Source organism: Lathyrus oleraceus, chromosome 2 (assembly GCF_024323335.1).
Source record: "Lathyrus oleraceus cultivar Zhongwan6 chromosome 2, CAAS_Psat_ZW6_1.0, whole genome shotgun sequence".
NCBI lineage: Eukaryota > Viridiplantae > Streptophyta > Magnoliopsida > Fabales > Fabaceae > Lathyrus > Lathyrus oleraceus.
This window is the reverse complement of record NC_066580.1, coordinates 444,202,871-444,223,497: the sequence shown is the minus strand read 5'-3', so window position 1 is coordinate 444,223,497 and position 20,627 is coordinate 444,202,871. Positions and strand designations below refer to the sequence as shown.

The 20,627-nt window shown below is 39.4% G+C and overlaps 1 protein-coding gene and 1 pseudogene across 1 annotated transcript; both read left to right on the top strand.

The window, feature by feature from the left end:
- Positions 1–995: 995 nt before the first annotated feature.
- Positions 996–2,301, top strand: LOC127120184 (NADP-dependent malic enzyme-like; annotated as a pseudogene).
- Positions 2,302–2,347: 46 nt separating this feature from the next.
- Positions 2,348–3,086, top strand: LOC127123637 (DEAD-box ATP-dependent RNA helicase 57). The gene is made up of 2 exons (XM_051053841.1): positions 2,348–2,643; positions 2,744–3,086. The coding sequence occupies exons 1-2, from the start codon at positions 2,348–2,350 to the stop codon at positions 3,084–3,086; spliced, it is 639 nt and encodes a 212-aa protein (XP_050909798.1).
- Positions 3,087–20,627: the final 17,541 nt, after the last annotated feature.

Genomic DNA, 20,627 nt, shown 5'->3' with positions numbered 1-20,627 from the left:
CCCCCAAGATTAAATTATACAGTGAATCGTGGTCCGCAAAATGTTGGTTTCGCAAATTCAGTGTCTCATAATTCCCTTCCTGTTAATAAAATCGTCGCTTCTATTTCTGGCATTGTTGAACCACCTAATCGGGAATTTTCCCGTGATGTGTCAAATGCAATCTCATCAACTGTGTCAGGAGCCTCTTATGTAAAGCCAAGTGGGTCTGGCGTTGTGATCTCATCATTTTCCGATTCAATCTCTGGTGCTAAAAAGGATGGATCTCCTAATTCCGTGGTAACATCTAGTGATGCCAGCGCTTCTGTGCCACCAAAGGAGTCTGGTACTTGTTCTGAAATCTCTTCCCAACAATCTACTGTTGCATCTTCTGAGAAGCTTACATCAGCGTCCTTGTTGCCTTCTTCATCTGTCTTGAGTAAGAATATGGTTTCAGATGTATCCAAAAAATGAAAAAAAACAAGGAATCTCTTAGTAGGTCAAATTCTTTGAAGGATAATCAGAAGAAAGGACAATTGCAGCATCAGGTGGCTGTACAATCTTCTGCTGTGGCCAATGAACCTTCTCTAGCTGTTGATGGTGGTACCTATGATTGTGTAGCTTCTGAAGTTGTAGGAACTAAAACAACCCATTCTGCAGCAATTGCCTGTGAAGATTTATCAGCAGCAGCAACCAGGAGCATTATTCCTTGCATCTGTTAGTAAATTATAGAAAGTCAAAATATGATTTTGATTGTTTCTGTAATCATCTCAAAGTGCAGCACAGGGCTACCTTTTCCGCTGGAATTCAGTTATAGCTACAAATATTCCCGTTATAGAAGATGGTAAGCTGATTTGTATCAGGAAACATCTCGTTCATTCCCAACGTGCCATGACCCTGCCGGAAGAACAACCGTGACGGTAACCTCACACCACATACATGTGACGCATCATGCCGTCAATACCCTGCAAGCATAAGCCAAGCGCACAAATCGTGAGCAACACAATGGAAAAATAACATTCATTACACACCACACAAACAATTAAAAAGATTAATCCGAGACAATATGGCTTACGTGAACGGTTCTGTCGGTGGTGGTGTTAAGGATCTCTATGGTGAAGATAGTGCTACAGAAGATCAACTCATCACACCATGGAGTTTCTCTGTGGCTAGTGGATGCACTTTGCTCAGAGATCCACGTTACAACAAAGGTCTTGCTTTCACTGAGAAAGAAAGAGATGCTCATTACGTTCGTGGCCTTTTGCCTCCCGCTGTTTACACTCAAGATCTTCAGGAAAAGAGATTAATGCATAATCTTCGCCAATATGATGTTCCTCTTCATAGGTATATAGCCTTGATGGATCTTCAGGAGAGGAATGAGAGGCTGTTTTACAAGCTTCTCATCGACAATGTCGAGGAATTGTTACCGTTTGTTTACACTCCAACTGTTGGAGAAGCATGTCAGAAATATGGAAGCATTTATAGGCGTCCTCAGGGTTTATATATCAGTTTGAAGGAGAAAGGCAAGATCCTTGAAGTTCTTAAGAACTGGCCGGAGAAAACTATTCAAGTTATTGTTGTGACAGATGGTGAACGTATATTAGGACTAGGAGATCTCGGTGCCCAGGGAATGGGAATTCCTGTTGGGAAGCTTTCTCTATATACTGCAGTAGGAGACAGAAGCGAGCAACCGGGAAGGAATATGCGGAGCTTCTAGACGAGTTTATGCATGCAGTTAAGCAGAACTACGGCGAGAAAATTCTCGTACAGTTCGAAGATTTCGCCAATCATAACGCGTTCGATCTTCTGGATAAATACAGCCCGTCACATCTTGTTTTTAATGATGATATACAGGGCATAGCTTCTGTGGTATTAGCAGGATTGCTTGCTTCCCTTAAGTTGATCGGAGGAACCTTAGCTGACAACACATTTTTATTCTTGGGAGCTGGAGAGGCTGGAACTGGTATAGCAGAGTTGATAGCTCTTGAGATTTCAAAGCAGACAAAAGCCCCGGTTGAAGAGACTCGCAAGAAGATCTGGTTTGTGGACTCTAAGGGTCTTATTGGTAGCTCTCGTCTGCAATCTCTTCAGCACTTCAAAAAGCCTTGGGCGCATGAGCATGAACCCGTGAAGGAGCTTTTAGACGCTGTCAAGGCAATCAAGCCAACCGTATTGATTGGATCATCTGGAGTAGGAAAGACATTTACCAAGGAGGTTGTTGAAACCATGGCATCCTTGAATAAGAAACCTCTCATTCTTGCACTCTCCAACCCAACAGCAGGCCATTCCAGTACTCTTACAGGATCGTGAATGTTTTTCCTGTGCCCCAACCGGCTCTGGAAAAACCCTTGCATTTGTGTGTCCCATGCTCATGAAGCTCAAGGCTCATTCAAAAGGTGGCGTTCGAGCTGTTATCATCTGTCATAGCCATGAATTATCTGGTCAAACATACCGAGAATGCAAAAAGTTTGCCAAAGAGGAAAAGTTTCGTATCAAGTTAATGACAAAACATCTTTTAGAAGGTTCTGATTTTTCAAAATTTCCTTGTGACATACTTATATCCACGCCCCTTCGGTTACGCTTGGCTACCCAGAGGAAAAAGCTTGATCTCAGCAGAGTTGAGTATCTTGCCCTTGATGAGTCTGATAAGCTATTTGAGTCTGGAATGTTCAAGCAGATTGATGTTGTTATCAAAGCATGCACAAATCCCTCAATAGAAGAATGTGGCTTCTGAAACAATTAAGCAGAAGTTGGTTTTTACTGGAAGTGAAGAAGGAAAACTTATAGCAATTCGGCAGAGTTTTGCAGAGAGTCTAAATCCTCCAGTATGGGTTTTTGTCCAAAGCAAGGAGCGAGTCAATGAGCTGTATGGTGAACTTGCATTCGACAATATTAGAGTTGATGTCATCCATTTTGATTTGTCTCAAGAAGAGCGAGAAAACGCAGTTGACAACTTCAGAGCTTGTAAAACATGGGTTTTGATTGCCACTGATGTGGTTGCTCGAGGAATGGATTTCAAAGGCATTAACTGCGTGATCAATTATGACTTCCCAGATTCTGCATCGGCATATATCCACGGAAATGGTCGATCTGGTAATGCATGGAAATAGTGGCAGAATGCAATTTATTTCTCCCTCAATTAATGACTGAAGTTCATCACAAACTGCCTCTATAATAGACATGACAATGAAATCAGATTTGGAAGATCGTTCAAATTCTTTTGATTCAAAGTCTGGTGTTGGCTACATTGAATGTGTTTTCCATCCAAGCAATTCTATTCAAGCTGATGAACTGGATTGCGAGGAACCATCATCTTCTCTTTCTGCAGGTTTCACTTATTATTGTAGTTACACAACTCATGGATGCTTGTCTTAGACCACAGGGACAAACTTCCCTTGTATCTCAGATTCTTGAAGGATTAGTATTTGGTCCATCCATGTTGGGGCGCAAAAAGACGGCGGAGACTGGCCGACAGCAGATGATGTGGTCCAGGAGAACCAATAATTAGTAGTCTTCACTTCAAAAATCAGCTAAGGAAGCTTCTGAAGGGATAACCTGTGAATGGAAATATTTAGTAGTAGACCAATATGGAAACTCAAATGAAGGCCGGTCCATGTCAAACTTCTGCTCTTGTACCGCTGGAGCATTTGGTCAATTTGCAACAGGGATTGGTAATACTGATGCTGGTTTCGTTTTGGAAGCAGGGAAGCTTTTGCTCAAAATGCCTCCAACTCTGAGATTTGTATTGGATGGACGAATGCCAAGTTATTTGCTTGAAAAGGATTTAATTCTGCAAATTATTGGTGAATTATTGGTGGCCGGTGCAACTTACAAATCTATGGAGTTTGTTGGCAACCGTCGAAAGTTTAACTATGGAAGGACGAATGAATATGGATGCAACTCACAAAGACAATGAATTGGCTGCAGCTAAGTATATTGATGATATTTGCAAGTTTTACAAACTCAGTGAAGATGAATGTCTTGTACATGATTACATGGTTTCACAGCCGGATATAAATGCTAAGTAAATCAAAGCCTCCACTCCCTCTGATGAACAGATGGAAAACATGGTGAATTTCCTAGCTGAACTTTCTATGATGCATTATGTTACTGTATCATCGTATAATCCTTCGATGATTGCTGCTTCTGCTGTTTATGCGGCAAGATGCACCACTCAATTCAGATATAGCAAGGCGTGAGGAAGGTTCAAGCCATTCAAATGACGAAATTGAACCTCTAAGAAGTGATGTAGATGTGGATCTAGAACCTCTAAACTTAGAAGACAAATTGCACCAACAATCTTCTGCAGCAAAGAAGTTGAATTGATCCTCCAAGCATCAAATAATACATATCATATTCAAGTGAATTCGCAGCCGTGAATAGCTTTTTACCGGCGGTAAAAATCCACAAGCAAAAGGGAATCAAAGTATTTTCAGAAGAAGTACAAGGTACATGTTACCTTTTTTCAGAATAGGCACCAAAACAGGGTAGACAAACTGACGGCACCAAAAGCACTTCCAAGTCCGACATCCTTTTGATCTCAGCTGCCAATTCAAAACCCTAGCAGTGGGACTATAAGAGGATCCGTTACTGCTCACTAAAGAGAGAGCTGAAAAACCCTAATTTTGAAGAGGATTGGCGGCTACCATTCAGAAAGGAAAAGGAGAGAATTGAAGGCAACGCTTACTCACATTCGTCGGTCGAGTTCGCCGCAACCGGTTAGATTCCTTTCCGAACTTTATTTCTATGTTTCGATTATGCTTTGCTTCCTTCTGAGGGAACCATGATTGTTGTTCCAATTCGATTTCATCTAGCAATACTGTTTGTTCGTGATAATATCTTGCTGTTAAATCTTTCATATTGAAAATGGAAAGAAACAGTACTTCTGTGCGTTAAGATGAATTTGTTGAGTTCTGCTACTGTTTTCAACTTTGTTTTATTTAAAAGGGCTTGGTCCGTTTTTCTTGATGTTATCTGTTAGCGCACGAGATCTTATGACAAGGATGTCTGTATGGCTGAGTTGGTAAAAGAATGCTTTGGCAAACCCTTGGTCCTAGGTTCAATACTTGTGTGCACCATATTTGATTTTACAGCATTTTTAATTTCTATTTCACATTTTGTTTTAATCACCTCATAATGTTTATCCTTTTATTTTATTTTAATTGTTAAACATCGATTTTAATTTATGGATTCAACGATTCCCATGTTGTTCATCCATGATTATTTTTATCGATATATTGATAGTATTTCGCCGCGTTTCGATTAATCGCATATGACATTTCAATTATTGTCAACATGCGCAAACCGGCTTTGAGCACATTATTTAGGTTTTGTGTGTCCCTCAATTTCCATCCGTGCAAATCCCGATTTTACCCTTTTTTCAATTTAATTTTTAAGTGTGTTGTAAATATAACTTGTTGTGTTATTTTCTTCACATGGCTTACTCTTGGGCCTTCTTACAATGAGCCGGTTCTCTTGCACTTACACTCATATTTCGCATCATCTGTTGTTTGGGCCCGATTTAATTATTCCAATACTTTGAATCCCCATTTGACAAAATGTACCCCACTCCCCCGATGTGTAATAATTTTACTGCTTTTCATTTCTTTATTTGCTTGACTGTTTAGTTAGCTACTAACACAAGAATAAAATCAACCATTTCCAAAAGATAAAAAAATATGACTCGATCCAACGTCGAGTATTTTCTCAATAAACAAATCAATTCATTTCTCCCTCCTATTCTATTCCAGTTCTTCCAAACTTTCATCAAATGCTTGATTCAGAGTCAAGCCATTTTCTCTAATAAAAACTCAAAAAATATTAATTCATATTCAAGACTTTTTTCAATAAAGATGGAAGTGGAACGTGGTGTATACCACGCACTCCTGAGACTAGGATTCGAGATGTATATCTCGCCAATCCTAGCTTTCGCCATCATCCAATTTACCCACTTTGTTTTCTCAAACACCCATTCAAATCTTTCTCAAACGTCCATCAATACTTGATCTAGGTCAAGTCATTTTCACAACAAAAACTCAAAATACCTAATTCTTATTTAACACTTTTTCAATAAAGGTGGAAATGGAACATGGTGTATACCATGCACTCCTGAGGTTAAGATTCGAGACGTATGCCTCGCCAATCTTAACTCTCGCCATCGCCTAAAATTGTCAATGCGGTTTCTCCAAACCCTTTCTCAATCAAATTCAAAACACTTAATTCTCTATTAAACACTTTTGCAAATAAAGATGGAAATGGAACATGGTGTATACCATGCACTCCTGAGGCTAGGATTCGAGATGTATATCTCGCCAATCCTAGTTCTCGCCATCACTCAAAGCACATCCAACCAATCAAACTCTTTTTCTCGCCGTCGTGCGACCAATCAAAAACCTTTTTGAGATACAAAACAATGTTTCATCCACGATTGTTGAGTAGAGATAGATGACGCTTTTCCGAGTGTAGATTTGTAAATCCTAACACTTAAGTACATATTGCATGACAACTCTAGGGCAGAGCTTCCCCACTTCTAGACCTTTCTGAGCGTCTCCGATCTTGTGGCATGAAGTCCGTTCTATTGCAAAGAGGTAACTGCCTAAGACTCGATTCAGCGAGCTGCGACACCTACTGCTAGGACGTGAACACATCGCCCACTCTCCTTTGACACAACTGGTGTCCTTCTTTGTAAGTCCATGTTCAGATGGCAACCCCTATGTGGCCGAACTACGGCAACTCTGATTCTCATGTTCAGATGAGATACGTAGGCACAAGATGCGAGGTCTTGCCGAGTTTGACTAACAACTAACAACTAATCTTTGTTTGTTTTCTCCCTCGTTGCGATCCTTTCTCTCGCCCTCGTTGCGATCGAGACCTTCCCTTTCTCTTGCCCTAGTTGCAATCGAGACCCTTATTCCCGTAGTTTAGTTTGAACTACGTTTTGCTCTGATTCTCATTCCCGATGAGATACGTAGGCATAAGACGCGATGTCTTAGCGAGCACACTTATCCTTAACCCTTAGGTAGCCGAGCTACGAAGACTCTGATTCTCATATTCAGATGAGATACGTATGTAATGGATGCGACATCCGTGCGAGTCATTTTCTTTGACCCGTTCTTTTAGTAAATGGTACATTAGATAAACATACACCCTTTAGACAAGAACAAACAAGAGTGGATCCCGTAGAGTACTACAGATGCGTAGGGGTGCTAATACCTTCCCTTCGCATAATCGACTCCCGAACCCAAGATTTGGTTGCGAGACCTTGTCTTTTCCTTTTCCTCTCTTCAAGTTTACTTCGAGCGTTTCCTTTCCCTCCTTTGGGATAAATAACGCACGGTGGCGACTCTTCTGTCATTTCTTTCTCGCCGGTTGTTTTTTTCGCACCTCTGTATTTTTTCAGGCTGCGACAATGAGGATGAGACCTCATGCTCTTAACCTTGGCCAGGATGAGCTCATGACAAAGAAAGCGTGGGGATCCAGAAAGTGGGATCTTATTCCACTTGACAGACTCTGGACAAAGATCTTGGGCACATGTTCAGAAGCATCAGCACGTAGTGCGAGCATAAAGAACGACTCACTTAATAACGGGGGATTGGCTACTAATCCCTTTTATCCGTCAATTGCCTCAACTCTTGGAGGTCTTATCAAATATCACATGCCTCTCTTGGAGGTCTTTGGCAAAATTGGAAACAAACACAAACAGAGCCTCTGAAGGAGGACTTGCCAGCAAAATGCCTGCCAAAAAGGTAACAGGACTTCAGACTACATGAAGTAAGAAGTTAACTACCTGAGTGGTGTATCAACCATAATCCAATGCTCAAACAAGAGCTAAAGCAAGCAAGCAACTAAGGTACCTGTACAAAGACTAACCAGTTAGTACTTCAGTCATTAAACCAACAGACAAACAGTGGAACCACCTAACAGTTACACAATTCAGTGCATAAGTGCCATAACACTCAAATGAGCTCATGAGTTCACCACATCAATTAAAACCCTACAAAACAAACATAAGTCAGAACTCAAATGCATTTTGAAATTCTGGTATAGTCAGATTTCAGATGTTCTACACGAAGTCATGACATCTGATCCAACATTGTTACTAATACAGCAAGACATTTATACAAATTAAATTCCAGTACTGATATGCACACATTCACAGATGTCACGACATCTGCTACTATATCACCATAGTATGGAAGAACACCCAGTTCTGTCCATCTGGTACAAAGACACAGCAGAGATCAACCACATCACTTACTTCTGTTGAGCCTGCACAGTTATCAACATGATGATCTCAACATTGATTTGAACATCACCTGTTATAGCATTATAGGTTTACCTTATTTTATAACAGACAGAATTATAACGTGCAGAAGGTAAAAAAACACAGGTAATTGTTAACCCAGTTCGGTACAACATCACCTACTCTGGGGGCATACCAAGCCAGGAAGAAGATCCACTATCAGCAGTATTAATTCAGAGTTAAACTCCCCCGTTTACAACTCTTCACTTAATCCCTACCCAATGCAATCTATACCTAGGAACTCCTAGATAGAAACCTCCTGTTTCCATTCCTATCACTACAATTACACTATAATGCTAAACCACTTGAACTTGCTTCACAGCTTCGTTCAAGATCATAACAAACTCTTACCTACAGGTTTTGAGTTACAAATAATCTCATGCCTTCGAGCACTGAGAAACACATGGTAACCTTCCCACAGGTTGGGAGGTTTACCTCACACACACCCCTAATGTTTACATTCTTTGAGGCTTACAAAACCTAGGTTACAATCTACTATTTATAACCTAATCACCCAACTGGATTTGGGCCTTCAGAAATCGCAGCAAACTTCTCCTTTGCTGTTACAAAGCTGGCAGAAAACTTCTGCTACAACCAAGGTCTTCAGTCTTTTAGTTCCTAAAATATCTCCATATTTAGAAACTGTATATTCACCAAATATTCTGATTGAGTCTTCAAGACCTCCACAAATAACGCCACATAGGATTCTAACTAATCCCAGAATATTAAATCAGTTAACACATAACAGAATTAACTAATTCAGTTTTATACACAGCTGGGCTTGGACAACTTGAAAACCCTAAATCTATTTTCCAATCAAATCTTTTTATAACAGCTGTATAGATCTCCTTGGAAAATAAGTAAATCTGGTTGTAATCCATGATTGAATGCGCCAGCTAGCCATATCTTCAATCATCCAATGATTGCCATTAATTGTGCAATCACAAAACACCAGACATTCATACTGAATGTTCTGTGTACAGGATGTCATGACATCGGGTCTGACATCCTGGAAAAATCCTGCATAATCCAATTTCCTTTTATAGCAGGTACAACCATATCAGATACCATGACATTGTGTATGTCATCTGAAACAATCCTGCATGAACATGTCTTCCATATAAGCTCCAGCAGGTACAACCAATATCAGAAGCCTTGTCATTGTATGTGGCATTCTGAAACAATCCTGCTTGCATATGTTCTTTAACTCCAGCAGGTACATAGGATATCTTATGTTAAGACATCACACATGACATCTTGTGAACACTCTTTGTTTTACCAAAATTGCTGCCAACACTTAGAATCAACAAACTCCCCCTTTGGCAAATTTTGGCTAAAACATATATCTGTCCTTTTTGTTCACAAGGCAAACTATCAGCAGTTAAACAACTTATTAGAAGTTTAAGCAGCAGCAGAAGCAAAACAATTACTAGTTATGGCTACTAGTAATACACACATGCACAAGGTTACTTCTCCTCCCCCTAAATTTGTGCATGCAACAAACATAATAGCTACTGACCTCCAGTACCTGTACCAGCCAGAATGTCATACTGACATTTGCTTCAACATCAACACCTGTGCATCAAATCAGACATCCTGTTTGACATCTGTAAACAAAACAACATTCTGTTGTAGCACCTGTGCACTTCTTTCAATAATAGCTGTCCTTCTGTCCAGCCACATACAACTTCCACAACAGCTTCCATATCAAGCACTTCTCCCCCTTTTTAGTCAAAATTGACCAAAAGGTGACCAATTAGACAAAATAAATGTCTATTAGCCTAGCAGAGAATGTTAGAACAGATGTTATAACATTAAGCATGTTAAAACAAAATATTCAGGAAGTACACACCACATCCATATTTCCTTATGACTGTAAGTTTCAGAAGGAAATAACACTATTGTCGGAGGCAATGTCATGACATCCGGTCAGACATTCTTCTGCTCACTCAGCCTTGACACACACCACATCATCCCACTAACTAACAAGGTGCCATACCTTGTTATCTGAGAACACATAGACCACAAGCTTGATGATTACTTGCAGTGCAAAGACAGAACTCCCCCTGTCATGAACAACCAACTCTCCTCTTGAAACTTGGAGATCACACATGGACATATCCAACACCCCAAAGTTGGACCTTCACATACTTCCTGATTCAAAGAGAACCCAGACCACTTGATGAATGGAAAACATAAGACACATCTTCATGTCTTCAAGAGCACACCCTCTATTCAACCCTCTTGGCCGAACACATCCACACTCTGTGTCAATCTCTCTTCTAACCAGAACAGAAAACCACTTCACAAAATGTTCTAACATGAGTTAGGACATCCTTCACAATATAACACCATCTGATAATCTTCAGATATCACTGAGTCATTAGCTTGATCCATAAGAAACCAGACACAAATTGGGACATATACATTCTCATCCCATTACAAGAGATAATCTTCCATAGATAGCTCAAAACTCCTTCCACAAGCTCCAAGAGATGACTAGAAAACACCTCCTTTTTTCTTCAACTTACTACTTTTCTGCTCAAAAGTAACTTGTCTCAGACTATCTTCAAGAATAATCAGTTGCCATATGTAGATTATCTTGATTCTTCGAACTCACTTCTGAGATAGACCAAGTGCCACTGGTTGATTACCTCCTTCATGAATCCTCATATGAAAAAGTCAAATGCCATTCTTTTGACCTCTCCATGTTTATCAGACTTCTCCCAAAGATATTCTGACCTTCCAAGTGAGACTTGAACTTCAAGCTACATGTTGAACAAAACTTAGATTTTCTAAGACATGAACATGTAACATCCTCTCTATCCAGCAACTCCAAAGAACTGCAACGAGAACGACCTTTTTGAAGTATCCAATCTACAACCCTGTAGACCCTTCTATCTCAAGTTGATGTGCCACTTCACCAACTAAGATTCTGATGTTGAACCAAATGTCATAACATTGTGTTTTGACATCTAGCTGTTGAATTCAGCTCCTTCTTCTGCCACTTGAAAGAACTTCCTCCCTTCACAGAACAAGAGTTCAATGTTCTCATAGACTTGATTGTGGAACCAAGTTTGAGTAAACATCCTCCATCCTGCATGTTTGCAGTTAAGTCATCCAAGCTCACACCTTGATGAATCCCTGCTTCTTCTCCAAAGACATCAGACACTCTGATGCATGAGTCTTCAGAAGGACCAGTTAGAAACTACCCCTTCAGCTATACTAAGGATTCCACTTCCTAAAGCAAAGCTGTTTCCATGATGTTAAGACCGCTGCCACTTGTTCTTGACTCCATAGTGTGCATTAGCCAATGCACTTCCTTACCTAGATCAGAACTGAACTGATCCAAGTAACCACCATCAGGACTATGATGTTTTCTTCTTCTTGTACATACCAAGGCTGAACATGTTTCTTGCCAGGAAACCTTTTCAGAGATCATATGCTTTTGCTGCCACCAAAGTGATGGATCCTAAACCAATGTACTATCCTTCCTGTGATTCTGCACAGGATCTTGAAGATGAGATGTTCCAACATCTTTTAAAAACATCATTTATCTTGAGCTCCAAGGATAATTAATTAAATACTTGTACTTGGCACAAGTAGACATTGATCTTAAATCCTTTCCCAATATTCCTTTCAGATACTTCCACCATAAGAATACTTTGTAACTACTCTTCTAGTGTCAATATCTTCTGCTTGCAAGCACCTCAACAGATTTGAAAGTCATCCCAGATTAAATTCACTCTTAGGAATGAGAGAGATGAATTCTTCCTTGCAAATGTGTCACACACCCACCAGAACCCATGTGACACAGGTCAACAGCCAACCAAACCCTAGGCTGACCGAACGTGAGGAGGTTAACCAAAACTCCCCCTCAAATTAACAATCATGGAAACTCCACACCAATATCCATGCATTGTACACAAATGTCTCAACATGACATACATCACCCCTATCGGTGGCAATTAACTCTATGAGTTATACCTATACATACTCCAATCACACCAATCAGACTCCAGCTGACCATAAGTACTGGTGAAAGAAAACAACACCCGTCAATAGTAGATATGCAATGCCAGAGCATACTACCTCAACCAATCTCTTAATCTTCATATTCTCACTCCTTGAAAGAACTGTCACTTCTGAGCGTGGTGTTTGAATAACTAGATTCATGGTCCCAATCCTCTCAAATGAAATATCAATCAGGTTACCCCAGTATTGACTTCTAACATCCAGGGGACTTGCCTTCCAACATAACATAGTACTTCAGGGAACAACTATCCAATCCTGATCAATCTTATAGGAATAAGACAGACAGCAGGAAATTGCACCATGTCACATCTCAACCAGCTTCACTTCTAGAGATCAGACGTCTAAAAGTGACCTTCTTGAGCCCATATACAGTTGACCCTACCCTTTTCAACTTAGCACACACAGATGTCTACTCTTCCAGGTCAGGAGTAGGTTCCAAACAAAAGTATCCCTTTGTTTGACACCTAAACACATCTGCTCTTCAACCAGTAGCTGCATACTTGTTGAACAACATGTTCTAACATCACATAGAACATTAGTTCCACCTCCTTGGAACAAAACCCTCCTTGAAAGTCTTCAAGGTCTTCATATACACTACCCAAGAGAGTAAAAGAATCAGTGATAAGTTGATTCTTACAATCCTGAAGTGAGAACGTCATGATGAGTGGACTTGAGGAGACTCAAGTATCTTTGACATCTTCAGTAGATTATGATGAAATCTTGAATACAGCAGCCTTTCATCCACATGAGGGGAAACTACATCAGAGTTTGAGTTTTGCCAGGTATTATGCAGCGGAAATCATAATACAACTCAACCTATGAACACACACTTCTCCAGATCAGCCTCCAAGATCATACCAAGATTGAATGTGATTCAATACTAGCAGAGTTGTCCCACACAAAGGCCAATTGCCAACCTCCAGAGACAGGTACACACAGTTCCTGTCATGAATAGTCCATCCACCTACTTCAAGGGACTATTCAGGGAAATCACAGAACCTTCCACAGGTTCCAGCATCAGTACTAACATAACTCCTTGCAAGATACCAGAAACTATCACCCGTGGATCTCATCCAGAAACAGAACATGATGCCTGCTCTGATACCAATTGAAATTCTGGTATAGTCAGAGTTCAGATGTTCTACACGAAGTTATGACATCTGATCCAACATTGTTACTAATACAACAAGACATTTATACAAATTAAATTCCAGTACTGATATGCACACATTCACAGATGTCACGACATCTGCTACTATATCACCATAGTATGGAAGAACACCCAGTTCTGTCCATCTGGTACAAAGACACAGCAGAGATCAACCACATCACTTACTTCTATTGAGCCTGCACAGTTATCAGCATGATGTCTCAACATTGATTTGAACATCACCTGTTACAGCATTACAGGTTTACCTTATTTTATAACAGACAGAATTATAACGTGCAGAAGGTAAAAAACACAGGTAATTGTTAACCCAGTTCGGTGCAACATCACCTACTCTGGGGGCATACCAATCCAGGAAGAAGATCCACTATCAGCAGTATTAATTCAGAGTTAAACTCCCCCGTTTACAACTCTTCACTTAATCCCTACCCAATGCAATCTATACCTAGGAACTCCTAGATAGAAACCTCCAGTTTCCATTCCTATCACTACAATTACACTGTAATGCTAAACCACTTGAACTTGCTTCACAGCTTCGTTCAAGATCATAACAAACTCTTACCTACAGGTTTTGAGTTACAAATAATCTCATGCCTTCGAGCACTGAGAAACACATGGTAACCTTCCCACAGGTTGGGAGGTTTACCTCACACACACCCCTAATTTTTACATTCTTTGAGGCTTACAAAACCTAGGTTACAATCTACTATTTATAACCTAATCACCCAACTAGATTTGGGCCTTCAGAAATCGCAGCAAACTTCTCCTTTGCTGTTACAAAGCTGGCAGAAAACTTCTGCTACAACCAAGGTCTTCAATCTTTTAGTTCCTAAAATATCTCCATATTTAGAAACTGTATATTCACCAAATATTCTAATTGAGTCTTCAAGACCTCCACAAATAACGCCACATAGGATTCTAACTAATCCCAGAATATTAAATCAGTTAACACATAACAGAATTAACTAATTCAGTTTTATACACAGCTGGGCTTGGACAACTTGAAAACCCTAAATCGATTTTCCAATCAAATCTTTTTATAACAGCTGTATAGATCTCCTTGGAAAATAAGTAAATCTGGTTGTAATCCATGATTGAATGCGCCAGCTAGCCATATCTTCAATCATCCAATGATTGCCATTAATTGTGCAATCACAAAACACCAGACATTCATACTGAATGTTCTGTGTACAGGATGTCATGACATCGGGTCTGACATCCTGGAAAAATCCTGCATAATCCAATTTCCTTTTATAGCAGGTACAGCCATATCAGATACCATGACATTGTGTATGTCATCTAAAACAATCCTGCACGAACATGTCTTCCATATAAGCTCCAGCATGTACAACCAATATCAGAAGCCTTGTCATTGTATGTGGCATTCTGAAACAATCCTGCTTGCATATGTTCTTTAACTCCAGCAGGTACATATGATATCTTATGTTAAGACATCACACATGACATCTTGTGAACACTCTTTGTTTTACCAAAATTGCTTCCAACACTTAGAATCAACACATTTGCATCTCACAATATCCATGATGAGTATCCAAACCTGAAACAAACAACAAAGTTAGTTTATGTGCTTCTAAACAACACTACAAAATACCAACAAACAAAGGCATAAGAGATGAATTCAAAACCTAACCAAATGACCAAAACAGAACCCAATCTTCTACACATTACACATTCAAACAATCATCTAAATGTCCTCAAAAGGACCAGCATCAAATCAATAAGCAAGTGCCTCAAATGGCCTATGCCATGCAATGACCAAAAATATGCAAAAAATGGACTTCCAACTTAGAAAATCCATATCAAATCAGAAATGTATGCAATGGCTTTGAGATTTTTTATATGAGTTGTTCATGTCACGGATATGCAATCTGCAAAAGATCAAATCCAGAAAGATGCAAATGCTATGTGAACAAAAATGCACCAATTCAATGTCAAAAATGTGACACAAATTGTCACATTTATCTCCATGTGTCAAAAGTGATGATAACATATGAGAAAAATTCCAAACCAGTGACCAAAAAATCATATCATGTATGAAGATCATGTATGCAAAAGATTGGATCAGATGGTTCAACATAGAGAATTTCACAATGCATTAAACACAATAGGTCAAATTAACATAATGTTCATTCAAAAATCCACAAATAAAAATCCAGACATCAATAATTCATGAAATTAACATCAAAAGAAAGTAGAGATCAAAACAAAACTATCAAAAAAAATTGGGATTCATTTGGATCATTTTTGGATTTTTTATGAATTTTCTAAAACAAACAAAATAATTGAAATATTAAAAGGAAATGGAGGGAAAAGAATTATTTGAAATAAACTCAGAAAATACGTGAGCCACACGATCTTGGCGCGCAATCAGATCCACGGCTCACATTTGAATGAGCAAAACGCACCGTTTCATTAAACGATGTTAGCATGCCACTCAGCGTTCAAACACACGCGTGGCAATGGTCAACCTAATCTCAGCCAATCAAACTCACACGTAAGCGCACACATGGAAGCCAACTCACCAAAACCCTAAGATACACAGACGCCGGAGCTACAGCTCCGGTCGTCTTCTCCGGCGATATGCACAGTAGCTCCGCCCAAAAAAATTCCAGAAATCACCAAGGCTTACATCAATCGAATCCTCTTTCAATGTAGATTCCAAATATCACATCCATTTCATCTAATTCTTCCTAGATTCCACGGATCAAAGAGAAACATTTTCATGATCCAAACTTATATTCAACATATCATGCTCAATTCTCAGTCAAATCCAAATCTAAACACATATTCGTGCTCTACACAACAGGATCTACACATCCATAACTAAAAATCAGCAAAAGGAGATGATGAAAATTGAGTCACCTTGGAATGAAGGTTGCTGAAATCGTGTTCTCAAGCGCTCATATGCTCCAGATCTTCTCCTTTGATCTTCCTATGAAGCTTTAAGCAAAAAGCAGTGGTTCAAACCTCTTGATTCTACTTCAATTTTCAAATTCCATCGCCATGAGGAAGCTCTTGATCTACATGATTTCTTGATGAATTGCAACGAATGAATGATGAATCTTGCTCAGTGAAACACCAGGAACAAGAATATGCAAGAAGATTTGAGGTTTGTGTGAAGAAAAATGCAAATCGAAGAGAGAGAAATTTTTGAGAGAGTTCTTGATTTTGATCTGAAATGGTTCTGTTATGCAGTTAGGATTAGGGTTTTGGTATTTATATGCCTTGCTAATGACCATGCTAATCCTCTTTTCCATTGGTTAATCATGATTAGTGAGTATTGAATTCAATTGCAAAAATGCACATTAAGCTAGCATGGCCATAATACACGTGCAATCTCCCATGATGAGCTTCTAATCCACTCAAAATCATCCAATGGTCATCCTTGAAGTGTTATTTTGCTTGTAACTTAAGCCAAAAATGAATAATGAAGTATTGCTTCAATTTGCACATGTGTGAAATAATGAACTCATGGTCATGATTCTTTTGCACAATTGAGCCAAATGATGTCATTTTTAGATGTCTTGAACATGAGGAACATTTTGCAAAAAGAATGAACCAAATTGGAGCATTGTATCAAAAGTTATGCCATTTTGAATTTCCATGTACACCTTGTGATCAAATGACCATAACTTCTCAACCATTCATCATATGGACATGAATTAGGACTTTTTAGAAAGGGGAGACAAAAATATACAACTTTCATGTTCACGAAAAATCCATTTGAAACTTCTTTGATATTGAAAAGTCAAGTTGAAGGTGGACCAAAAACTTGCCAAATTTGGAAACTTTGAATTACAGGTCATTTTCCATTTTTAGTTACTTTTGCCATGACCTTTGAATCTTCAAGATGGATGTTTATAATGACGAATAGAACCTATTTGAACATGATTGAGGTGTCTCAACTCATTTCCCCACGTCATAGCCCTCAGTTGACTGCACAGTTGACTTTTGGTCCTTAGATGACCTTGAAATGCCATGATTAGCTTGAGCCTCTACCACTTGGTGAAATTGCTTCAAAATGAAACCCTAGCTCATGTAAGCTCCTTATAATAATCATGTGATCCTCATCCCAAGGAAAAACCTCATCTCTTGCATAAAGGATCTTCTTGAAACTCTTGACCTGGTGATTGCTTAAGCTACAAACAAAAGATGTTAAATGACATATTTTTGTGCTTTTGGTTAGTAAATAAAACAAGAAAAGCAATGATATACAATTCAAGTATGCTTGGTGATCTCAAACCACTCACAAGAGATCCCTACCCAAAGGGAAAGGGAGCCAAGATTCTCAATGATCCTTGAGGCTATGCAATGCAATGTTATGATGCCATGAGGGATCTTAGGGACAAAATTGGGGTCTTACAATCATCAAGAGTTATCCTCATGGCAGTGTAGTCATACTCCTCACGGGGCTGATATCTGGACGAGGTACCTGTAAAGGAGTTAGGTAAAGCATGTGTGGTGTGTGCATGTGTGCCAGTCTGGGGAACATCTTTCTCCATGCGATCAGGCCCGACAGTATCATCAAGGTCAGGGGCATTAGCATCAAAAATCCAGTTAGCGCTCAATCGCATGTTATTACGTGCGACGTAAGGTAAAGTAACTCCCATCACCTTTCTGCTACTAATCATCAGATAATACTTGCCGTTTGGTTTATTCTTAATAAGGTGCATTCTACGGTAATAATCAAGGTCTGCAAAAGGAGTCTTTAATGGCTCAAGTGTAGCCAACTCCGTGCTTAAGTATAACGTAAGGGCTATGGATGTAATCGGCCCTCAAACACAAATAGGACCTCCTATCCTAACACTAGTCTACTGAAGGTGTGCTAATAAGAAAGGTATTGGTTTAAATTTTGTCGCAGATGGTGTATAATAAATGAGAAAAAGATCCCTAGTATTCAAGTTTCAAGTGTTTTCCCGGCCAAAGATGATGTTGGCCAAAATGCGGTGCAAGTACCTAATGGTTGGGTTTTAAATAGCAGTGGCTTTAAGACCTTCCTAGTCAGAGGTGGTTTTGCCTGTTAGTTTCTTCCAAAAGTCAAGAGCACTAGCTTCCCATTCTCTCTCTAGAGGAGCTTGGCAAGCATATTCATCTCCATGAGAGAATAAAAATATATTGGCCATATGGTCTTGGCTAATGGTGTAGTCTCTATTGAACATTCTAAAATAAACAGTTTCTGTGGTGCGTGAACCTCCTACGAGGGTGGCATATCTAAAAGAACTCAGGAACTCATAGGTAAGCCTAATGTATGTAGGACTAGTTAAAGAACAGAAGTAAGACATACCTAGGTTGCTAAGCATCCAATTAACAATGTCGATTAATCCAAAATCACGAAGAGTGGAGTTATCGGGATACATAGTTGCTAAGACATTCCTCTTGAAGAGCTTGTGATAATTGCTCCTTTGATTCTCGCCTACGATACCCTCAGCGAATGTGATACCCATGTAACCAATCTCTCTTCTTAGCCTCGCTATTCTAGGAGGCATGATGAGTGAATGAGAATGAGAAATTTGGAAAGAAAGGGGTATGGATATTGTGAAAAGGAAAGAATGAGGAAATATGGATTTGAGATGAGAAAAAGGATTGTAATATGTTTTATAATGATTGGAAGGAAGTTAGATGATTAGGGTTGAGGAATAGGAATAAATGGTGGTTAGAGTAGGAAGTTAAGAGATTCGAATGAGGAATTTTTGGAATTCATGTAGAAGGGACACTAAGAAAAGAAAAACCTTCTGTTTTCCTGATATGGAGAACGCCATTAGGTATATGGCGAACACCATATGCCTAAAACGTAGGGATTTTTAAAAAGAGGCTAATGGCGAACGCCAAGTGCCTAAAATGCCAAATTGGATTTTTGGCTTAAAAATAGGGAAGTCTTATGCCTTCAAGGTCATACTACTGCTAGTTGAGATGATTTTAGCATAAAGCCTTAATTTGAAACATAAAAATGTACAAAATTAAAGGGATTTACGATATAAAAATAAAAAATAAAACAACTGAAAGGGAAATTACATTAATTTAAGTAGTAGTAACTTATGTTCTCGTCGATATTTCGACGGTAAAGTAAACATAAACTAAAAGTGAACAAAAAAGGGAAAATACAGATGAATAATAAACAGTCTAAGCTAGAAATCAGGGAAACAACGGTATAATCAACAATATTATCCATCATGGCGTCTAATATTAAGCTCGAAGGAACTTCGCAAGGAATAAACTTGCTGGAACATATGGTCGAACTGCTCATTAGTAACGTCCATAAATCCGAGGAGATCAACTCGAAGAGAAGTAAGTACTCCTCTAAGAAAATCAACTTTAGACTGTAGAGCATGGATAGCGGTGCCAAAATGGGAGGATCAATACGTTGAGCACCAGAGACGTGTGAAGCAGCATCAGGGAGATTGGACTTTCGGTTTTCATAAGGCTGAGGATTGTCAGATGGTGTGGGAGACTCACTTTGTCCCTCCAAATAATATAGCCAATTATCCTGGTTGTAAACATTCGTTTCTCATGGTTACGTAGTGTAAAGTTTAGGACCACTTGGTTGTTAATTAATAGCTCAAATTTAGCAGGTCCTAAATTAATAATGATGCCACGGTTAAAGCGAAGTTGAGGTGCATGAGAGAGATACCTCCAAAGGCATGTATGCGGTTAAGTGGGCATCTTAGGCCAATGCCATCAACAATCATAGTGACTAACCCTCCGATGAGAATAGTACCTTGGGTCTCTCGGGCAATTCTGTCTAAGTTTGCTAACATGAAAGTAGCAGCATTCACGGGTCTACCTTGGGAGGCACAGTAAATGATAAACATCTTGTCTCTAGAAACATAGGTAATGTTTTCTTCCTTACCAAACATAGTGTGGGCTAGGATTTTGTGGAAGTAGCCGATAGCAGGGTTGTGAATGTTTTCGGAAAACATAGTGTGCGACTCAGGGTTGTAGTTTTCGGTTATGGTTTCCCAGAACTAGTCAATGTCAAGGTTGGTAAAGGCATTATTTGGAGTCATGGTAAAAGCATTTGAGCCATTAGGAAATCCTAAAAGGTCAGCCATCTCATGATGGGTGAAACGGTATTTGGTCCCAAATAGTCTAAAAGTAGTCAGGCCTCTCCCAAATCCAAGTCCTCTA